The 21083-nt window shown below is 38.9% G+C and overlaps 1 protein-coding gene across 5 annotated transcripts in view; it reads left to right on the top strand.

Moving 5' to 3' along the window:
• Window positions 1-1552: 1552 nt before the first annotated feature.
• TMEM39A (transmembrane protein 39A) overlaps window positions 1553-21083 on the top strand; it is a 35264-nt gene continuing 15733 nt past the window's right edge. For 3 of the 5 annotated variants that reach the window (XR_005216942.1, XR_005216943.1, XM_037836009.1), the window contains exons 1-4: window positions 1553-1862; window positions 3045-3231; window positions 9283-9505; window positions 19420-19503. Coding sequence is in view for 3 of the 5 variants with exons in the window: in XM_037836009.1 (XP_037691937.1) it covers window positions 3119-3231; window positions 9283-9505; window positions 19420-19503 (420 nt within the window). In the remaining 2 variants the exon portion in view is untranslated. The remainder of the gene's footprint in view (window positions 1863-3044; window positions 3232-9282; window positions 9506-19419; window positions 19504-21083) is intronic. The other 2 variants (XM_037835995.1, XM_037835988.1) reach the window with 2 other exon arrangements.

Below are 21083 nucleotides of genomic sequence, written 5' to 3'. Positions count from 1 at the left end.
CTTAGACTTTAACCTACATGTCACCTATACCTCATTATAATACTAAAAATCATGCCCATCATATTAAGTCTGCCATTTTCTTACATACATTCTGTGACTAAACATGTAATCAATCTGTGCATGCTCAAAAATTAAATCACCTCGAATTACATCTGTGGCCTTTGTGTTTGTAAGAAAGGAATAAGTTTCGTTTTCACATAGAGACAGCATGGAATAAGGGAAATGGAGGCAAAACCAGTTTAAACAAGCCCCAGACAAAGAGAAGAGAGAATCTGCCTGATGTAAAGAGACATGAGGTAGTATCAGAGGCAGGAACTCACAGCAAAAAAAAATAAAAATTTGGGGGGGGCATTGGCTAATCAGTTCAAAATCTCAATAATGAGCTAGTTGGCTCTCTGGGATTGGCTGTACAAATTAAAATCTCAAAAGATGAATTAGTTAGTGTTCTCGGATAGGCTGTAACCTCTGTAGTACCCAGTCAATGGGGAAACAGGGGAGGGACTTGCGAATTAGGAGTAGGGGATTTAAACATCGCCATTCTCTTCCTCTGGCACGCCAGCCTCCCGCGTGTTTGGCTGGACGCCCCATCTTGCAAGATTGTAAATAAATTCTTTTCTCCTCCAGAACCGAGAGAGCGTTTATTCCCTTACAGGCACCGCTTTATTTCCGACAGTGTTCATCGTCCTAAAACCTGCCCATCTTTTGATACTATAAAACTATAAAAATGTCTGCAGTTTGAGGAGACAGATTTTGGACCTAGGCCATCTGCTTTTCTGTTTCAGGCCTAGCAATAAAACTCTCTTTTTGAAACCCCGGTGTCTCAGGAATTGGGTCATTTGAGCGCATATGGTGGCAAAGAATCCATCTTGGTCTGATAACCCTTACACATGTCTTGCAGGCAACCACTTATTCATTCATGGAGTTTTGCCTTTAATTCCAAGTTCCCAGTGAAGCTTTTCTTGCTATTGATACCACCACCATACCACAGAGTTCATCACACTGTCTTCCACACTATCTCTGGAACTTCGGCATATTTTGAAAGTTCCATTGGTTGTAAAGAATTGTAATTACTGTATGTTTTCCTGTCTTGTCTATTCCACTAGATTTGAGCTCTAGTGGTATTCACTTTTGAATCTTCAGCATCTAGTCATTTACGTAACATACAAGTAAGTGCATGGTTGGATGTTGAAACCTGAATTCGCGACTCGTGCTCCTTTACTTGGCAGTGACGTCTTCTTAGGTTAAGTTTCTCAACCTACCCTAATCTGTAACATGAGGGCGATAACTTGTATACGGCGATAATTTGCATACATGGAATTCATGCGATAACAAGGACTCCTAGCATGGGCCCTGCATATCGTACCGGGTGGTCCTTGATTGAGGCGAGGGAAGGAAATACATTGGCCTGCGCTGCTGCGGAGGGCGGGACCACGAGTCCAGCGAAGGCAGTCTCACTGCGCAGGTGCGGGAGGGGATTGGGTGTCGACTCTGGGGTGCATGTGTAGTTCCGGGGGCCAACTCACATCTGGGGCGGCCGGCCGTCGCGGAGCCGACGTCATCTGCGTGCGCTGCCACGTCTCCTCAACTCCGCAATAATGGAGGCTGAGGTTGAGTGCTGACGGTGCCGGGTTCTGGCTCTGTAGTTAGCTCTGGCTCAGGAACTGGCTTGGGGTTTGGGTCTGCGTTTTGCAGCCCGAAGCCTGAACACCCTTTCTCGACTCTCTGACGTGAACGGCTTGCGGACAAGCAGCTGGTTGGTAGCACTTCAGCGCGGGGCGATAGTTTTCTTACTCGGGGTCCAGCCTATAAAGCCGCTGCCTCCTCTCAGGGATCCAGCCCCACTGGCCGAGCCTCCTCCATGCGTGAGTATTACCGAGCTGCTGCGCCGTCCGACTGTTCCGGGCCCGCTTCGGCCCGTCGGGGTGCGCGGCGGGGCCCGCTTTGTGACCCCCTTTTAGAGGCAATCTGTTGAAGTTTGTGGTCTCTTGCCATCCACCTACCCCATACCTTATCTCTGCCATCCCAGTTTTTTGTCCCTCACATCTCTTTCTTTTTGCTCGTTAATTGAGCAAGGACCAGCTTCCCCTGCCTCCAGCGTTTTGAATGCTGTGTCTCACCTGGTGTTTGTTAGTCAGCAGCCGAAAGCTGTTAAGAATAGGGAACATCGGAGCAGTGCAGTAACGTTTCGAAAACCAGGGTTTTTCCAGGGTGTGATTCTTCGAGTTTTGGTTGTACTGTTTAGGAAACGGATTTAGTATCCATATTAGCGGACCCGTGGTTTTGCCATGGATTAATGAAAACACGGATGCTTTTCACTGAGGGTCCTTATCTGTACTTGCCTTTTAATCTTGCTGTTTGAGTAATTTCTAAGTGATTTTATATTGGTTTTTCTGCGGTGGGCATCCATGTGAATTCCTTTCAATATTCTCACCCTGACATATGGAGATATCACTTGAACAGTTTTACTTGTAAAGAGTTAAAAAGCCTAATGATGTACTTTCATCCATCATTGTCAAGCCTCAACAACTCCAGTAGGACAAAGGACATTTCTTTCTTTCTTTTTTTGATGAAGAAACAAACTCAGAGGTTAAAGGACTGGGTTAAGGTCAGATAATGTGTATTGACACATCTGATCTCAGAACCCAATCCCTTGGTAATGAAACCTAACTTCTTGGCCAGTGCTGATTCTTCTGTATTTGAAGTGGCTTAATATGAAATATTACATTTGAATTGGAAATAATTTATTTTGTGTTTTTGTAAACTCCCACTTGATTGTAATATATTTCATGTGATACAAATCAGCTGACAAAAGTCACAAATTGTGACCTGCCTAATGCTGAACAGAGCTTAGATGAGAACCTAGGCTCATGACCCATTAGAGTCTGAATACTCCTTTCATTAGAATAAAATAGGTAACAGACAATAGGAATATTTGTTTGAAAATCTGATTTTAGAAGGCCTATCATTCACTTTTTCTGGTTGTTTTGTTAAATTGCCTACTTCAAAAATGATGAACTGATACTTAAATATTTTTTGTTGTTCAGAGTTGAAACAGGTTGACAGCCATTAACCTGGGTTGCAACTACAGGTGGCACTGGAAGCAGACTGGTTCCCGGACATGCCCGGTGGAAGGAGGGGCCCTAGCCGGCAGCAGCTAAGCCGTTCAGCTTTACCTTCTTTACAGACTTTGGTTGGTGGGGGCTGTGGCAATGGAACAGGCCTGAGAAACAGGTAAAGAAGAACTAATAATGTCCTATGATTGCTAAGACTAACATAGAAGTCATCATGCTATTCAGATATGGGCTTATCAAGATTTATTCTTGATGCTGACGTAGAAATCCGGCCCTTGAAGACTGAACGCTCAGTATTTCAAAATTCATTGGAGGTAGAATGATGTGATATGAGGCCACAAAGCTAAAGCATTCTTTTCTTGCTTATGAGAAGGCTGATAATCCAAGTTCTAGTTATCACCTTTTTGTTGCTGTTGGAAGATAGGACAAATGAATTAAAATACAAGACAAATGTAACATTTTAACTATTTATTGGCATGGGGTTGGTTTTTTTGGTGGAGGGAGATGGCAAATTAAAACTGATAGCTAACATGAGGTTTTAAAAGTGTAACTCAGATTCCATCAAGGGTTTTAAAAATGATTTTGTTTAAAAAATGTTTGAAATTAACAACTGTTGGATCTGAATATCTTAAGATTTGTGTCATCTTGTGTAAGAATAAAGAATTGGACATTTTTAATGGAAGTTTATGTCTTGTTTTTAATTTTCAAAAATTGGGATAAATTATTTCTAATCTTCTTATTTAGGATAACTCATTTCATCAGGAGGTTTGGTCCTGTTGCTGTGGGACCAGATGCTTTTACCCACCAAGTATTTGGTCAAGATAATTTGGGGAGATAAATTCTGCTTCCTCCCTGAGTAGAGTTTTCCCTTTTCTTGGTTTTAGCTGTTGAAGCTGGCAATCAGCGCCACTCCTGTCTTATCTTCTATTATTCCCATATTGTCGCCTTTTGCTTTTCAGATCCCCCTGATGTTATTTGTGCCCTTCTCTCTTCCTAGCCTGCCCTCCTTCCTTTCTTTCTGACTTTCCAACCCAGGTTCTACCCTGTCTTCAAAATCAGTTCTGATCTCGCCATTTCAGTGGGGATCTCCCTGAAATCCAGGTTTAAAGGGATTTTTCTGGTCTCTGATCCTCATTATACTAATTTTAAATCCAAATTTTATGTTTACTTATGTATATATACTAATTGTAGATTATTTAGAGTACTATTTTTTACTCTATTCTGGCTTTTCTTTGGTTTTTCTCATTTTAATAATGGTGATACTGTCTGCTTCATAGTGGGATGTTGCAAATAAATGTAGTAATTGTAATAATTTCTTAAAACTTTTCCAAAATTTCTACAAATAACATGAATTATTTTATATTTTTGAAAAAATAAAAATTGAAGGAATGAGAATATATGAAAATGGTTTTGAAGAAAGCTACTATCTGTAATGTAGGTGTTGAAGTGAAGGATGTTTGCTGTTTGAAGTTCGTGCCTTCATTTTACTAATATATACTATCTACTTAGTGATTCAGTACTATTAAATTGTAATAGAAAATCCTAGCTGTGTGTAGCTAGCTAGAAAATTCTAGCTCTGCCTCTGTGTTAAATACAGCAGTTCTTTATTTCTTCTCTACTACTTTGACTTTTAGATTCCCCTAGATAATTACTTTCTCACAGTGTCGTATGGAATCCTGCCCTGGTATCTCAGGGACTGCTGTAGGAGAGCTTAGAAGGGAGAAGGGATCAGACTGACCTGGTAGCCCAGGTTTCAGGTTTCCCAATACTCTCCTAATCAGACTAACTCCTCCTAGGTGTCTTAAATAGTATGATATATAAAATGTCTTTTGGGAGAGGGAAAATGAAGCATTCTGTTCTTAAAAAAGAGCTTGAAAACTGCATTCCAAGATGGTTCTGCTTGCACTTGGAATCTGCAAATAGAATATTGGGAAGAATTAGGAACATTTGGAAAATACTCTAAACTGGGTTTAGCTGGTGGTGCTGCATTCTTTTCTCTGCCTTTATTGTAGCTCTTCAGTCCTGACTTCCAAGGTTCCACTCACAGTTGGCTTGATTTCCCATTCTCCACTCTTTTTCTCCTTTAACATGTATTTCTTTAGCAATAAATTGGGGAATAGACCATATTTTCAATAGATTAGAATGAAGCAAAAGATCATTGTTGTTCACAGTTTAAGAATTCGCTATTATTGAGTGATTATTTCATGATACGTTTACCTATGGAAGTTATTTTGGAAAAGGAAGGTTGTGTATTTGTTTCTGTTGAATCATTTCATGACATTCTTACCTAGAGAGGTTGTTTGAAAGAAGAAGGTTATGTAAAGGTTTTTTAATGAGAAAGAAGCAAGTGGAATAGGTTCTTTAAGTTACATAGGACCTGGGGGAAAGGTATGAAAAATGAGGATAAAGGCATTAATAGAAGACCTAGAACATAGTTTTAGGGAAGATGTATACAAGAAAGACTGAACGGATGAGGAAAGCTCAATTCTGTAATGTCTGTAGAGTATTGAAGAGAGAAATAATTTTTAAAGGATGGTATAATTTTAGATAATATATTTGATTCTGCAAGACATAGGTCATGGAGAATGCAGTGTTTGTACCTGTAGGATTTTGTGGCCTGATTGGTTAAGTTTGCAGCCTGACTCGAGAATGTCAAAGGGCTTGTTTGAGGACACAGTCAAGATTGAAATGCATAGTTTTCTGATCCTCTTTTCACCTTTGAGATGAAAGGATTTGTTCCTGAGACAATAAGCTTAGGTGATTGTTCTTCTAAAGAAGGTAGATATACTGTGTTATTTCTGAGTTTCCTAGACCACTTCTAGTTGAAGGGAGAATCTTGAGGACTAAGAGTAATTTTTTTCTTTTTCTTTTTTCTTTACATACACTTTTTAAATATGTCATCTGAGCATGTCCTAATGACCACTGCTTTCTATTTCCCTTCTAAGTCCTCCTCATCCTTTCAAATCTTTCTTACTCTGTTTGCCTACCTAAATACTGCTGCTTGTTGGCTCCATAAAAACCTTAAAAGTTTGTGTGTAGAAAAGATAACATAGCAGGCCTGAGACTGCGGTCCTTAGATAGGTCTGCTTGCAAGGCTATCATATAGGAGCTTGACTGGTCAACAATTCCCTACCCTGATATAAAACTTTCTCTAAATAGTAAGAATGGCTCACTTGGCCTAAACTGTTTGTTTAAAAGGTGTGGTTTATTTTGAACACATGTTTTCCTTTTGGGAGTAAGGAATTTTGGTACATGCTAGACAGAGGGTGCCTACCTGATCAGCCCCTAATAAAGACCTTGAGTGCTAAGGCTCTAATGAGCTTCCCTGGGAGACAACACTTCACATGTGTTATCACAGCTCATTACTGGAGGAATTAAGTGCATCCTGTATGGCTCCACTGAAAGAGGACTCCTGGAAGCCTGTGCCTGTTTTCCTCCCGACTTTTCTCCATGTACTGTTTCCCTTTGCTGATTTTGATTTGATTTTGAAAACTGTAATAAACTTAAGTCGTGAGCATGACTGTAGGCTGAGTCCTTTGAGTCCTCCAACCCAGTCACCAAACCTGGGCAAGGTCTTCCAGGTTTACCAGCACATTTTGAAAGAGAATATTCAGTGATAACATTGAGAAGAATCTTTAAAGAAAATATGTTCCAATCCCTTGTATTTCAGATAAAGAAATTGACACTTAGGGATATAAAGTAACTTTTTCAGAGACCACAGCTGGTTAGTGTAAAATCTGAGGCTTAAACTATCCTACATTGCATTTCAAACATATTGTTACTTTACTTTTCTTGACTCTATTTTAATATCCTTTTAGAGGCATAATAATCTTGTTTGTCCTAAATTTACTTCTGGGACCAATTTTCTGAGATGTAATGACCAAGTCTTTATTTTAGCGATATTTTTCTTGGTTTTATGAACTTTGATCTTATTTGTGCTCAGCCTTTCAGCATTATAGATTAGATGGAAAAGACAATCTCATGGATTCTCTTCATGTAAGAATATGCTCCTCTTTTGCCACTGATTCCCTAGATCACTTTATTTGTCCTTTGTCTCTTTGTCTTCTGGTTTGAAATTTGATACCGAAAGTATATAGAGTATCACAAATGTAGATGTCTTGTACTTTGTTTTGAATAACTTTCTTGAAGCCCAATATTTTATTGACTTTTTAAAGAGCAGAAGTACATTAGTCTGCTTTATTTGGGAATAATTCTATAAGAACCCATTTAGCCTTTAAATCTTAACAGATAGTTTCGCGTGCTTTTCCCCTTCATGAATTTTTATTAAAGGGAAGAATGAAATTTAACTTGTTCTAGAGTAGGGGCTTCTAACCTTGTAACTTCTCATCAAACTTTTTGTTTCCACATTTTATGATTAACTGGGGTGAAGGAATAATTGACTGCTGAATATTAATCCTCTCCATTCAAGTTCACCAATTTGTACAACTCCAGAGGGCACTTTTCATGTTATATTCCATGTGAATGATACCTCTTGGAGTTGTGCCTTGCTGTGGCCCACCTCCCAGAACAGATCAGAGGGCTGTGGTGTGTTAACAATTGATTTATGATTGAGCAGGTATGGTTCTGAGACCTACAGGTAGATCACGACTTACTACTCAGTCGGCTTGCTCTATTGGAGTTTAGGATGAGAGGAAGAAACTTTTCATATGTTTTTCTTACTCTCACTCTATCCCTGTTCTTCCCTCTCATTAGCTTCTACCATGGTAATCTTAACTGTTCAGAATGAGCAGAGTTCATATTCCCAGGAGTCACTTAAAGGACTGAAAATGTTACATACCAGTGCTAGAATTCTATATTTGGAAATTTTAGAGTAGAATGGTCATACTAATCTTGTTCCTTCTCTAGAATCTTCTTTGGAAGTCCCAAACCTAGCCTCTTTTCCTTGTTCTGTAAACAATAGTAGACTCTTAGATTTCTGTAATTTTTCTGAGTCATATAAGCAGTGGGAAGTTTATTCCCTACCTCTATCTTATTTTAGATAGCCTAGTTATTTCTGACCTATAAAAGAGCTTGAAATAAAGAACAATAAGATAGGGATTAAAATCTCTATATCTTTGTGCTTTGAGACAGCTCTTTTTTATGAGCTGTATTGGTTTGCTGCCTCCTCATCCTAAAGGTATGTATTTATAGTAATCTAGGAAAAGTGTACTCTGTACTGTATACTGATATGGTATATAAGACATAGATGTATACAAAAAATTACATAGTATAGAAAGTACAAAAATAAAGGCATAGTTTAGGAATAACTATGTGGGACAGAGGAGAGATGAGTCAATTTTGAATGCATCAGAGAAGGCTTCTCAGAGGATATACTTGAGCCTGTTAAAAACCGTGAAGGATTTTGTCAGTAAGTATGTATGTAAGGGGGTAAAGAATGTGGTTAGAGAAGTTATTGCAGGTAAAGGAAATAGTGTGCACAGAGACATTGCTTGTATGTTCACAGACAGCAAATAACATGGGTGTTGTATATATTGCATGTGAAGGCATGATAAGGGATAAGGCTAGTCTGTTAAGCAGAGGACTCCACAGGAGATTCTAAAAAATTTTGTATATTATCTTGGTGGTGGTGGAGAGCCATTAACAGGTTTTAGGGAGAAGAATAACACTATCAGATTTGTATTTTTGCAAGATCACTGAAGACAGATTGGAGGATTTAATGAAGGTGGAGTTGAATTTAGAAATATTACTGCAGTAGTAAAGATGGAAAATGTTGAATGTTTGAACTAATGCAGTGGGTTTAAATGGGAGCATACAGTCCGAAGAAAGTTTAAAAAATGGAATCTGTAAGATTTAGACATTGATTGAATATGGAGAGGCAGAAGGTAATTTCTGTTATGAATCCCAGGTTTCTGATTTGGACAGCTAACTGGGTGGGCCATGAAGTAGGATCAAGACCATAGGAGGAGAAGCACAGAGATGTCCAGTAGGCAGTTGGATGACATAGGTCTAAACTCAGCAGTGAGCTCTATGCAGAGACATTTTAGTGTTGAGCATGTAGGAGATAATGGAAGCATGGACATGTGTTAGATCACTGAGAGAGTATGTAGAAGGAGAAGATAAGAAAATTCCAGGATAGAGTCTTAGGGAAGGCCAACAATTAGGGGGTAGATGGAGGAGGAAACAGTGGCCCTTGTGCTCTGTGACACTAAAGGGTATCACCATTTGAGTTAACTGTAATTTTCTGTTTCAGGAATGGTAGTGCTATTGGCCTTCCAGTCCCACCTATCACAGCCTTAATCACCCCAGGCCCTGTTCGTCATTGCCAAATTCCTGACTTGCCTGTGGACGGGAGCCTGCTCTTTGAATTTCTCTTTTTCATCTACTTGCTGGTTGCTCTGTTTATTCAGTACATCAACATCTATAAAACAGTGTGGTGGTATCCTTACAATCATCCTGCTTCCTGTACTTCACTGGTAAGTCTTAATAGGCTAAGTTCTTCATGTTACTTAGTCAAGAAACTAGTTGGAAAATCTATGTGTAGAAACTATTTTGGGAAAAATGTTTTTCTACTAAACTGTAGATTAGTTTCACATATATAATGCCGTGATAAGATTGTAAAGTATAAATTCTGACTTTGGTCTATGACCCAGGGAAGTAAAAATATAAACAAAAACAAAGAAAACATTTAAGTCATTTATTATAATAATATAATAATATCATGGAATTTTTTTTTATTAAATTCAGTTTTATTGAGATATATTCACATACCATACAGTCATCCATGGCATACAATCAGCTATTCACAATACCATCATATAGTTGTGCATTCATCACCCCAATCTATTTTTGAACATTTCCTTACACCAGAAAGAATAAAAATAAGAATAAAAAATAAAAGTAAAAAAGAACACCCAAATCATTCACCTGTCCCACCCTATTTTTCATTTAGTTTTTGTCCCCATTTTTCTACTCATCCATCCATACACTGGATAAAGGGAGTGCACTCCACAAGGTTTTCACATTTATACTGTCACCATTGCAAGCTACATTGTCATACAATTGTCTTCAAGAGTCAAGACTACTGGGTTGGGGTTTGGTAGTTTCGGGTATTTACTTCTAGCTATTCCAATACATTAAAACCTAAGAAGGCTTATCTATATAGTGCGTAGGAATGTCCACCAGGGTGACTTCTTGACTCCGTTTGGAATTTCTCAGCCACTGAGACTTTATTTTATTTCATTTTGCACCCCGCTTTTCGTCAAGATGTTCTCAGTCCCACAATGCCGGGTCCAGATTCATCCTCGGGAGTCATATCCTGCATTTCTGGGGAGATTTACGCTGCTGGGAGTCAGGTCCCACACAGAGGGGAGGGCAATGAGTTCCTGCCGAATTGGCTTAGCTAGAGAGAGGGGGCCACATCTGAGCAACAAAGAGGTACTCAGGGAGGTTTAGCCTCTTCATGGAAGGGTTTTGATATTTAGCTTTTTCAACACCATGTTAAATTTGTTGGAAGTGTAGGATGTCAGTTTGATTGAATTCCAGCAACTCTACCCTTTTAGTGTCTGTATTAGAATAATGATAGCGTCTATAACACATAAAGCCAAAATTGTATAATGCCTGAGACATATGTCAATTTGAGGTAGTTGTCCTGGTTGGCAGGAGTAGCATTCTTCTGTGTGGTCATTCAGGGACCCAGGCTAATGGAGATTTTTCTGTCTTCCAGTATGTGGCCTCAAGGTGTTTGTGTTCCATTCCTGTCAGCCAGAAAGGAGAAAGAGCATGGAGGAATATAAAGGAAGGTTTCTTGTGGGCTAAGTTCACATCACTTTTCATACATGTCTACTCTTAACTACAGGGGAGGCTGAGAAACACTGAGTTGACTGTCTAGGAAGAGGAGGAAAATACAGACTTTGGTGAAGAGTTGGTAGTCTCTGCATCAGGGAAGGAGTGACTTCTCTCTGTTCCAGCTGCTGTATCGTGCCATTTTCTATATTGAGAAGTTGTTTTAGCTAATGTCAGGATTAGGCTTTCTGTTACTTGCAGTTGAATCTAAATAATAGTGTTTTAAACTTAATTAGAAAAGCCTATTTCTCATGTAAAAGAAGTCTGGAGGTAAGCAGTCCTGGGCTATAGTGTGGCTTTCCAGTTTAGAGACTCAGTCTTCTGTTTTTCACTCATCATCCCACTGTGGGATTTCCATTTTCATGACTATCTCTAGGACCAAAGTGGCTGCTCAAGCACCACTCATGTTAGAGTCCCAGAGAGCAGGAAAGAGGGAGGGGAAGGGTACAAAAAACACCCCTCTCATCTGAGTCAGTTGCATATATGAAGCATCCCTGAAAATCCCATATACCACTTTCACTTCCTTTAGCTGGTTGCATTGTTATCCTGAATTAAATTGAGGTTCTGTTACAAGATAAAATTCAGTCAGGAAATAGCTGTCTCTGCTATAGTACATAAAGATACATTATAAGTTTTTTCTATCTTCTTTCCAGTTATTTAGGGGGGCAGTGATAATCTTGATGGAGAGAAGGTTCTCCACAGATGGGTATGTAATATAATGGGTGAGGTTAGTTAAGTGATTGACAGGTGTGTGGTTGGCAAGGGCAGATTTAGGCAGGTGATGGAGATATGCTCTAGAAGAAGGAAGGCTATTGTTTTGGATAGTTTATGTAAGTGTCTGGGACTTATAAAAGATTGGGAAACCTCCCTAGCCTGGTAAGCATAGAAAGAGAACGTGGACCAAAATCTTCATGATACTATGGAAAGGGAATAAAACAATTGTGTTAAATTTTTGTATCACTGGGTTGTTCCTGGAATTAACTGTTAAGAATTTTCTTTCCATAGTGACCATCTAACTAAAATATCACGAGAAGAGAATTTCAGTTTTTGTATTTAGAATTATAATGATTTAATGCCAAATTGTATGCTTTTTCTTAAAAAAAAAAATAGTCGTCTTATGTGGATTAGGTGTTATTGAGTGTTTAACTGTACTCATCTATCTTTCACATAGTAGCAAAGTGTGCACTCAAATTCAGGCCCACCCAGTATACTTTACTTCCTGTATTTATCCTACTTTGACTCCATTAGTACTTCTTGGGTACTAAAAAAATTTCCTGTTTGTTTGACATTTCCATTTGTAATATTTTCAGGCTGATCAGAGAACTCTTCTCCCAGTCAACCTTTTCTGACAGGGTTCTTTAAAAAGCCTCCTACAAATGTTGCCTAGAAGCAAAGAGACTCAGTGCCCCTGCCATGATTAGGAAGCTGCTACACCTGCTGACTACGGAATTATGCTCCCTTAGCTCTTAACCTTACCAACAAAAATGGATGCCTTATACCCTGCCGCTCTCCCGAGTTCACTCAGTTCTGTCAGGTTTTACACGAAGCCTGTGGTTGGCAGAACCTAAATCATATGAAGAACCTTAGTTGCAATAAAGTTTAGAAATGTAGTTTTTAGCTTTGCAGTCTCTGCAGTAAAGGAAAGCACACTTAGAGGAGGCTATGGTGTGGGCTGACTCATCTGCTAAGCGTCAGGCTATGAGTAACGTGAAATAGTAAACAAGACAAGATTTAGTGCATGAGTTTCAAAGGGTCCTGAATCCATGAGCTGTTCTAAAATGGAATGGGCCCCCAGAGATGTAGTTACTTCCCTGTAACTGAAAGTGTTCAAGCATAGGCTAGGTGGCTATCTGGAACAATTGTTTGGGGGACATCCATGACCAGATACACACTATACACCAGTCTGGAAAGGATGAAAGGGCTGAGATTGCAGCATAGAGCTGTAAGTAAAGCCCCCAAACTCTGGAGCCTGGCACCCCTTCCCCACTGGCATGTCAGGCTGAGTTGGAACACTCCTCTGTGGGAAAAAGAAGTAGTCAAAGAGGCTTTTGGAGTCAACTGAGCCCAGAATACTGGAAAAGGGCTGTGACCCAAGAAAAGGGGCACATAGAGCTGGGTACCAACTCTGGCTTTTGACTGGTGAACCTTGGGAGCTGGGGACTGGCTCTGAAAAGGGGATTTTTTTTCTTAATTTTTTAAAAACTTTTCTAAGTAGCTCATTAGAGAATGCCTCAGGCATTTTCAGTTGTCTGCATTGATCCAGGCAAGGGTGGAGGTAAGATAGGTGTAAGAGACAAAGGAAAAAGTCAAGTGAAGGAGATAATTCCCTAAAGGGTGTATCTTCCCCAAGAAAAGGGGGGGGGGGGTAGGGGCACAGCTAAGTGGCAGCCTTCCTTCAGAGAATTCTGACCCCAGGGATGGGGAGAAGAAAACAGGAATAGCTTAAGCTTGCCTTCTACTTCTGCTGCCTCTGTTGCAACCATGCCCTTGGCAGGGACAAGGTCTGGTGAGAATTAAAGGTACCACACCTCTTTATGCCTGTTGGGAGCTGTGAGCTGACAAGCACCACTTGCTGGGGCAGTATAGAAAAAGCAAAGAGTCTAGCGCCTCACGGGAAAGTCTGACAATCTTCTGGGTCTCACCCTCAGAGAAACTTGATACTGATTACACCCTCCTGAGACCTGGGCCTGTCTGGGAAAACCTGATTGGAGTTGATCCTACCTGGGTTGACCCCCCCCCCCAAAAAAAAAAAGTTCCATATAGGCAGAGCAAGAAACAGAATAACAAGAGCTGAAATATTCTGATCAGTGAAATAGATGCTATGTTAGAGGTCTGGAAGAAGTTGAATTGAATACCAAAGAACAGATGGAGAACAAAGCCAACCAACATGGAAACCCTAGCTAAAGGAGTGAAACTACCTGTAAATAAGGAAACCAGATGCCTAGACACCAACAAAAAATTACAAGTCACACTAGGAAAAATGAAGATATGGCCCTGTTAAATAAGGAACAAACTTACATCTCAAATGAGATACAGGAGTTGAAACAACTAATTAAAGATGCTCTAACATGCTAAACGAATTAAAAAAATCAGATCAATGAGTTGATGGAAGATACATCAAAAGAGATGAAGGATAAAAGAAGGCATTGGATGAACATAAGAAGAACCCAAAAGTGTGAAAAAACAAGTTGCAGAACTTATGGGAATGAAAGGCACAATAGAAGAGATGAAAAACACAATGGAGACTTACAATAGCAGATTTAAAGAGGTAGAAGAAAGTATTACTGAAATAGAGGGCAGAACATCTGAAATCCTACACACAAAAGAACAGATAGGGAAAAGAATGGAAAAATATGAGCAGGGTCTCAGGGAATCGAATGACAACATGAAGTTCGTGAATGTATGTGTCATGGGTGTCCCAGAAGGAGCAAAGAAGGGAAAAGGGGCAGCAAGAATATTAGAGGAAATAATCATTGAAAATTTCCCATCTCTTATGAAAGACATAAAATTACAGATCCAAAAAGTGCAGCATATCCCAAACAGAATTGATCCAAATAGACCCAATCCAAGACGCTCACAGATTGTCAGATGTCAAAGACAGAGAGAATTCTGAAAGCAGCGAGAGAACAGTGATCCATCACATACAAGGGAAGTTCGATAAGACTGTGCAGATTTCTCAGCAGAAACCATGGAGTTGAGAAGGCAGTGGTATGATATATTTATGATCCTGTGCCAGTTTGGATGTATTATGTCCCCCAAAATGCCATTATCTTTGATGCAGTCTTGTTTGGCAGGAAATGTATTGGTGTTGATTGGGTTGCAGACTTTTGATTGGATGTTTCTGTGGAGGTGTGATCACTGAACTGTGGGTGAGAATTTTCACTGGGTAATTTCCATGGAGGTGTGGCCCTGCCCATTCACCATGGGCCTTAGTTAGTTTACTAGAGCACTATATAAGCTCAGACAGAAGGAGCGAGCCTGCTACCGCCAAGAGGGACACTTTGAAGAACTCACAGGAGCTGAGAGAGGAACTGCAGTTTACAGAGACATTTTTGAGACAGCCTTTGAAAGCAGACTTTTGCTCTGGAGAAGCTAAGAGAGGACAGACGCCCCAAGAGCAACTAAGAGTGACATTTTTGAGGAACCGCAGCCTAAAGAGGAATGTCCTGGGAGAAAGCCACTTTGAAACCAGAACTCTAGAGCAGATGCCAGCCATGTGCCTTCCCAGCTAACAGAGGTTTTCCGGACGTCATTGGCCATCCACCAGTGAAGGTACCCAATTGTTGATGACTTAACCTGGGACACTTTATGGCCTTAAGACTATAACTTTGTAACCAAATAAACCCCCTTTATAAAAGCCGATCCATTTCTGGTGTTTTGCATTCTGGCACCATTAGCAAACTAGAACAGATACTGAAAGAGGAAAACTGCCAACCAAGAATTCTACATCTGGAAAAACTGTCCTTCAATAATGAGGGAGAGTTTAAAACATTTTCAGGCAAATAGACACAGAGTTTGTGAACAAGAGATTTCCTGCTCTATAAGAAATACTAAAGGGAGGACTATAGCAGACAGGAAAAGGCAGGAGAGAGGGGTTTGGAGATGAGTATAGAAATGAAGACTCAGTAAGGGTAAAGAGAGAGAGAAAAATCACTAATATGAACTAACATTAATGAGCAAACTTTGAGACTTAAGGTTGAGAACACAGGTTATCAGGAGATAGAAAGAGGGTACATATTGGGCATTTGATGCTGAAGGAGTAAAGAATGTTCAACAGAATGGGTTGTAATGATCCAGAAATGGATAGCACAATATTCCCTAATGGTAGCACAATATTGTAAGTATGCTGAACAAAGCTGTGTGTATGGTTGAAAGAGGAAGGCTAGGGGCATGTGTGACACCAGAAGGAATGATAGATAATGTGCCAGTTTGGATGTATTATGTCCTCCAAAATGCCATTATCTTAGATGCAGTCTTGTGGAAGCACATGTATTGGTATTGATTAGATTTGAATTCTTTGATTGATTGTTTCCATGGAGATGTGACTCAATTAACTGTGGGTAAGAACTTTCATTGGATAATTTCCATGAAAGTGTGGCCCTGCCCATTCAGCGTGGGCCTTGATTAGTTTACTGGAGCACTATATAAGCTCAGACAGAAGGAGTGAGCTTGCTACAGCCAAGAGGGACACTTTGAAAAACACACAAGAGCTGAGAGAGGAACTTCAGCTTACAGAGACATTTAGGAGAGGGCCTTTGAAAGACTTCTGCTCTGGAGAAGCTAAGGGAGGACAAATGCCCCAAGTGCAACTAAGAGTAACATTTTTGAGGAGCTGAAGCCTAGGGAGGAATGTCCTGGGAGAAAGCCATTTTGAAACCAGGACTCCAGAGCAGATGCCAGCCACCTGCCTTCACAGCTAACAGAGGTTTTCCGGACACAGTTGGCCATCCTTCAGTGAAGGTACCCGATTGTTGATGACTTATCTTGGACACTTCATGGCCTTAAGACTGTAACTGTGTAACCAAATAAACTCCCTTTTATAAAAGCCAGTCCGTTTCTTGTGTCTTGCATTCCAGCAGCATTAGCAAACTAGAACAGATAATAAGGGCTGGGACTGTATAACTTAGCAAAACCTAGAATGGACAATGATGGTGATTAAATGCACAAATATAAAGTTGTTTTTACATGAAGGGAACAAATGAATGTTAACATTGCAAGGTGAAATGGGATGGCATATGGAAAAATACAACCAATGCAAGTTAGAGTCTATAGTTGACAGTAACATTGTAATATACTTCCATGACATGTAAAAAAAGGCATATACAAAAGCTAAATGTCAATAAGAGGGGGATACAAGGGAGGGGTAGGATTTCTGGTGTTTTTGTTGTTGTTTCTCCATTGTATTTTATTTTAATTCTTCATTTTTCCCCCTCTTCTTTCTCTGCGGAAGAAATGGAAATGTCCTCATATAGATTGTGGTGGTGAATGCATAACTGTGATTATGCCAGGAACCACTGATTATTTACTTGGGATGGAATGTATGGTGTGTGACTAAAACTGTTTAAAAAATAAACAGAAAGATACAAGTGATGGAGAAAATATGGAGAGAGGGATGTACCTATTCACTGTTGGCAGGGAAGTAGAATGGTGCAGCCCATCTGGAGGGCAGTGACGTGGTTCTACAGGAGGCTGTTGAACTGTAATCCAGTAGCCTTGATTCTTGAAGATGATTGTATAACTATATAGCTTTTATTGTGTGGCTATGTAATTGTGAAAACCTTGCGACTGACACTCCCTTTATCCAGTGTATGGACAGATGAGTAAGAAAATAAAAGGCAAAAAATAAATAATAATGGGGGGATAAGGAGTATGGAATGTTTTGGGAGTTCTTTATTTTTATTCTTATATTTTTGGAGTAAATGTTCAAAAATTGTGGTGATGAGCACACAAGTATATGATGATACCGTGAACCATTGGTTGTACACTTTGGATGATGATGTGAATATTTCTCAAAAATTTCATTAAAAAAAAAAACACAAACCCAGAGAGGAAACACGTTGATAGAAACCAAAATACTTAAAAGCAGGGGGTGGGTGGAGATGAAGAAGAAAAGGAACTGTTCTGAGAAGTAGTAAGTCATTCCCTAGACATCTAGCTGCTCTATCTAAAATGTATTCCAAATCTGGCCATTTTCCTCTGTCTCCATGGCTACAGACCTAGTTCAGTCCATCATGGTTTCTCACCTGAATTAAAGCAATAGCTTTTTAATTGCTCTTGCCCCCTACAGTATATTGTCCACATAGCAGCCAGAACGATCATCTTAAAATACAAATAGAATCATGGTATCCTTTTGCCTAAAGTCCTGTTTATGGCTTCCCATTTGAAAAAATAATTTAAATTCATCTTTTACTACTCATTTCCTCATTCTAACACCCTAGCCTATTTGTTGCTTTTCAGACACATCACATTTATATTTTCCTGCCTTAGCACCTTTGTGATTGCTTTTTCCTCTGCCTGGGGCTCTCTTGTCCTCCCTACCCTTGTCTTCTTATGGCTGGTGCCTTTTTGTTATTTAGCTCAGCCCATATGCCACCTTCTCAGAGATATCCTCCCTTACCATCCAATTTAAATTGGTTCTGAACCAACCTTCCCAGTTGGTATTTATCATGATACATCACACTGTTTTATTTCCTACCAGTAGTTCTAACTACTTGAAATGCTTTTATTTGTTTTTTTTTTTTGTCTGTTGTCATTGCCCTCCCTGCAAAACAAATTTATTAAAGATTTGGGTTTAGCTGCTGAACAGGGTGACTAAGATAGAATAGAAGTTTATTTCCCTCTTAAAGAAAAGTTAGGTGGGTGATTTAAGGCCAGTATGGCAGTTCTTTTTATCTATTGTTTGCCATCCCCAATATGTTTCTTTTAAACCACAGTCCAGGGTAGCTGCTCCATCTCCAGACATTCACATCTGACCAGCTGAAAGGAGGAAAGGAGAAGGAAAACAACTCCTTCCTTGAAGGACATGGCCTGGGAAGTTGTACACATCACTTGCCCTCACATCCCTTGGCTAGAAGTATTTTTTGCAAGGGAGGCTGGGAAAATAACCTTTAGTTAGCTTAGGAGTCAGTGCCTAGTTAAATTTTACTGTGATGGCAGAAGAGACAACTAGCAGTCTCTGCCATCTCTTCCCCTCCCCACCCCAGTAGAAAGTAAGCTCCTTGGGAGTGGAACCTTGTTTGTTATCTTCAATACTGTATCCTCAGTATCAAGAAGTGGACCTGGTACATCATGGGTGCTCAGTAAATATTTATTTAATGAACTAATTGAGAAACTCACCTTTTTATTCTGGAAGGAGGACTATGGAAACCTACATACCTTTTGACCATCAAAATGAAAGTACATCGCAGTTTTGTTGGTTTGTGGGATGTAGCTGCTAAAGACTTTATTTTTAACGCAGTTCAGTACACAGATTCAGAACTAGAAGGAACCATAGACAGCATCCAGCTAATGCTATCATTTTCTAGAAGAGTTCAAATATAAGACATTCTAAGTTAGGGAGAAAGACAAAAATAAAATGGCATTTCATTTCATAGGAGCTAGTCAGGGGTTTAGGTTGGCAGATGTCCTATTCGATTAACATAAACTCACATAAAGAGAAACCAACAGCAGTAACTACATGGGGAAGTCCAATTGGTCTGTTAAATTTGACACTCATAAATGTGGCATTTTAGATAAATGATACTTGCCTTACTTCTGTAGGTTATCACTTGTTAACCCAAGGCTGTAATCTTTTGCCTTTAATATAATAAACTTTCAGAAAAGGAGGAGAATATATTCCAGATAGTTAAAAATAGTGTTACAGAAAGTAAAAGCAATTTGTTGTGAAAGGAGTAGTAGCAGGTAGGTAGTCTCTTCAAGAACTTTCAAATTCCCATGGTCTGTAAGATTAGATGATCTTTTGAGGGGGACAACTTCTGTTTATATATAGTTCCAAATGGATACACATTGTATTTCTTTCTGATGCAGTTATTTGTTTGTTTTGTAGAATTTTCATCTCATTGACTATCACCTGGCAGCATTCATCACAGTGATGCTTGCAAGGAGGCTTGTATGGGCCCTCATCTCAGAGGTAATAGCTCAGTCACTATATTCTATCCCTTGTAGCCATAGTTAGTTACTAGAATGGATTCAAATTGAAAACATGAGATGTCCATATAACTTAAATATAATTATTAACTAACTTCTTTACTCCCCTATGAGTTGTGTCCTTTTTCAAAGGTTTTCCTGCAAAAAAAAGTATTTAAATTCAAGTGCGATATAAGTCAATAGAACTGTCTCATTTGTCAGGAAAGCTTATTTTTAGCTTTTAGCTTATTTTTAGCTTTTGATTTCTTCAGTACAATCTTTTTAATTTTAATAGTTATAGTAAAAACTAGAATGAATCTCAGATCACTGTTAATATAAAGGATTATTTATACACACAAAGCTGCATCTAATACTTTCAGTTTCAAATGACATTCAGTTGAAATTATTTATAAATCATTTGTGAAGTTTGGTAGCAAGAAACATTTGAGTTTATTAAAGCTTTGGAATGTTAAAAAGACAACATCAAACTTGCATAGGATTAAGTTTGAAGGTTAGAATCTAAGTTTAGTGGGCAGAGGAGGAAAGAATTGGGACATTAAAATTATCTTTTATTTTTTTTTTAACTAAAATTGTTGATAAAGTTGGCCATTGGTATCATTTTTCATATATTTGTAAACTTAGTGAGGGAAGATAATGTACTTTCTTAAGTTTTCATTGGCTTGTACCTAATGATTCTAAAAACAAAACAAGAAAAATGTTAACTTGGCTAAAGTGGCTAATAATTTTAATCTTGGGGCTTATAATTCATTCTGAAATTTTAAATAAATATTGTTACCATAATCACAGATAACTGAGAGTCAATTTTTTTCTTTTAAACATACATGGAAAGTCTTTGTGTTTAAGCTCTGATTTTAGGAACCATATTTCTGTGAGCACAGAGTAGTTGGAGATATGAAGTCATGATCTGAAAGCCATTTGAAATTAACTGAAAAAGTTTGGTAGAGGTTTCATCTGTTTTTTACTAATGGTATTGACTATAACCATTTCTCTCAGGTTCTTTAGATGGTGAAATTTGGTGCTTTCTTTTGGATGTATTGAGAAGTTGTTTTCTTTAGAGGAATTCAGTATAGTTTTATCTTTACATCTGTTAACAGTCATGGAATGATTTTGTTTCATCCTTCATTTACTTAGAAATGGTACTTGTTTATGTCCAATTAGTATGTCCAGTTAGTGTGTGAAACCCTTCAAAACTAAGGTTTCTACTTTGGAGCTACTTGAGCAAGTGCCTTACTATTTCTTTTACTAATGCCTTAACAAGAGTTTTGCAGCTTTAGCATGGCCTTGGTTGGATAGTATGTTAGTTATTTTCTAAGGAAGCCTGTAATAATTACTGAAAACAGAATACTTAAGCTAAATTTATGTCAAAGACATAAATCTGTACCTTAATGCCAATCAGTAAGGAAATGTTTGTACATCTATGTAATGAAATAGTATACAATCTTTCAAAAGTTGAAAAAAATCTGTATTATTGACCTCCAAGATATTAAGTGAAAAAAGGAAGGTGCAGAACAGTGTTCAAAATAAGGCAAGTGAAGGAAACAAAATACATTTGCTTATATATGA

This window comes from Choloepus didactylus, chromosome 1, assembly GCF_015220235.1.
Source record: "Choloepus didactylus isolate mChoDid1 chromosome 1, mChoDid1.pri, whole genome shotgun sequence".
Taxonomy (NCBI): Eukaryota; Metazoa; Chordata; class Mammalia; order Pilosa; family Megalonychidae; genus Choloepus; species Choloepus didactylus.
Note: the sequence above shows the minus strand (reverse complement) of the source record. Positions and strands in the feature narration are given on the sequence as shown.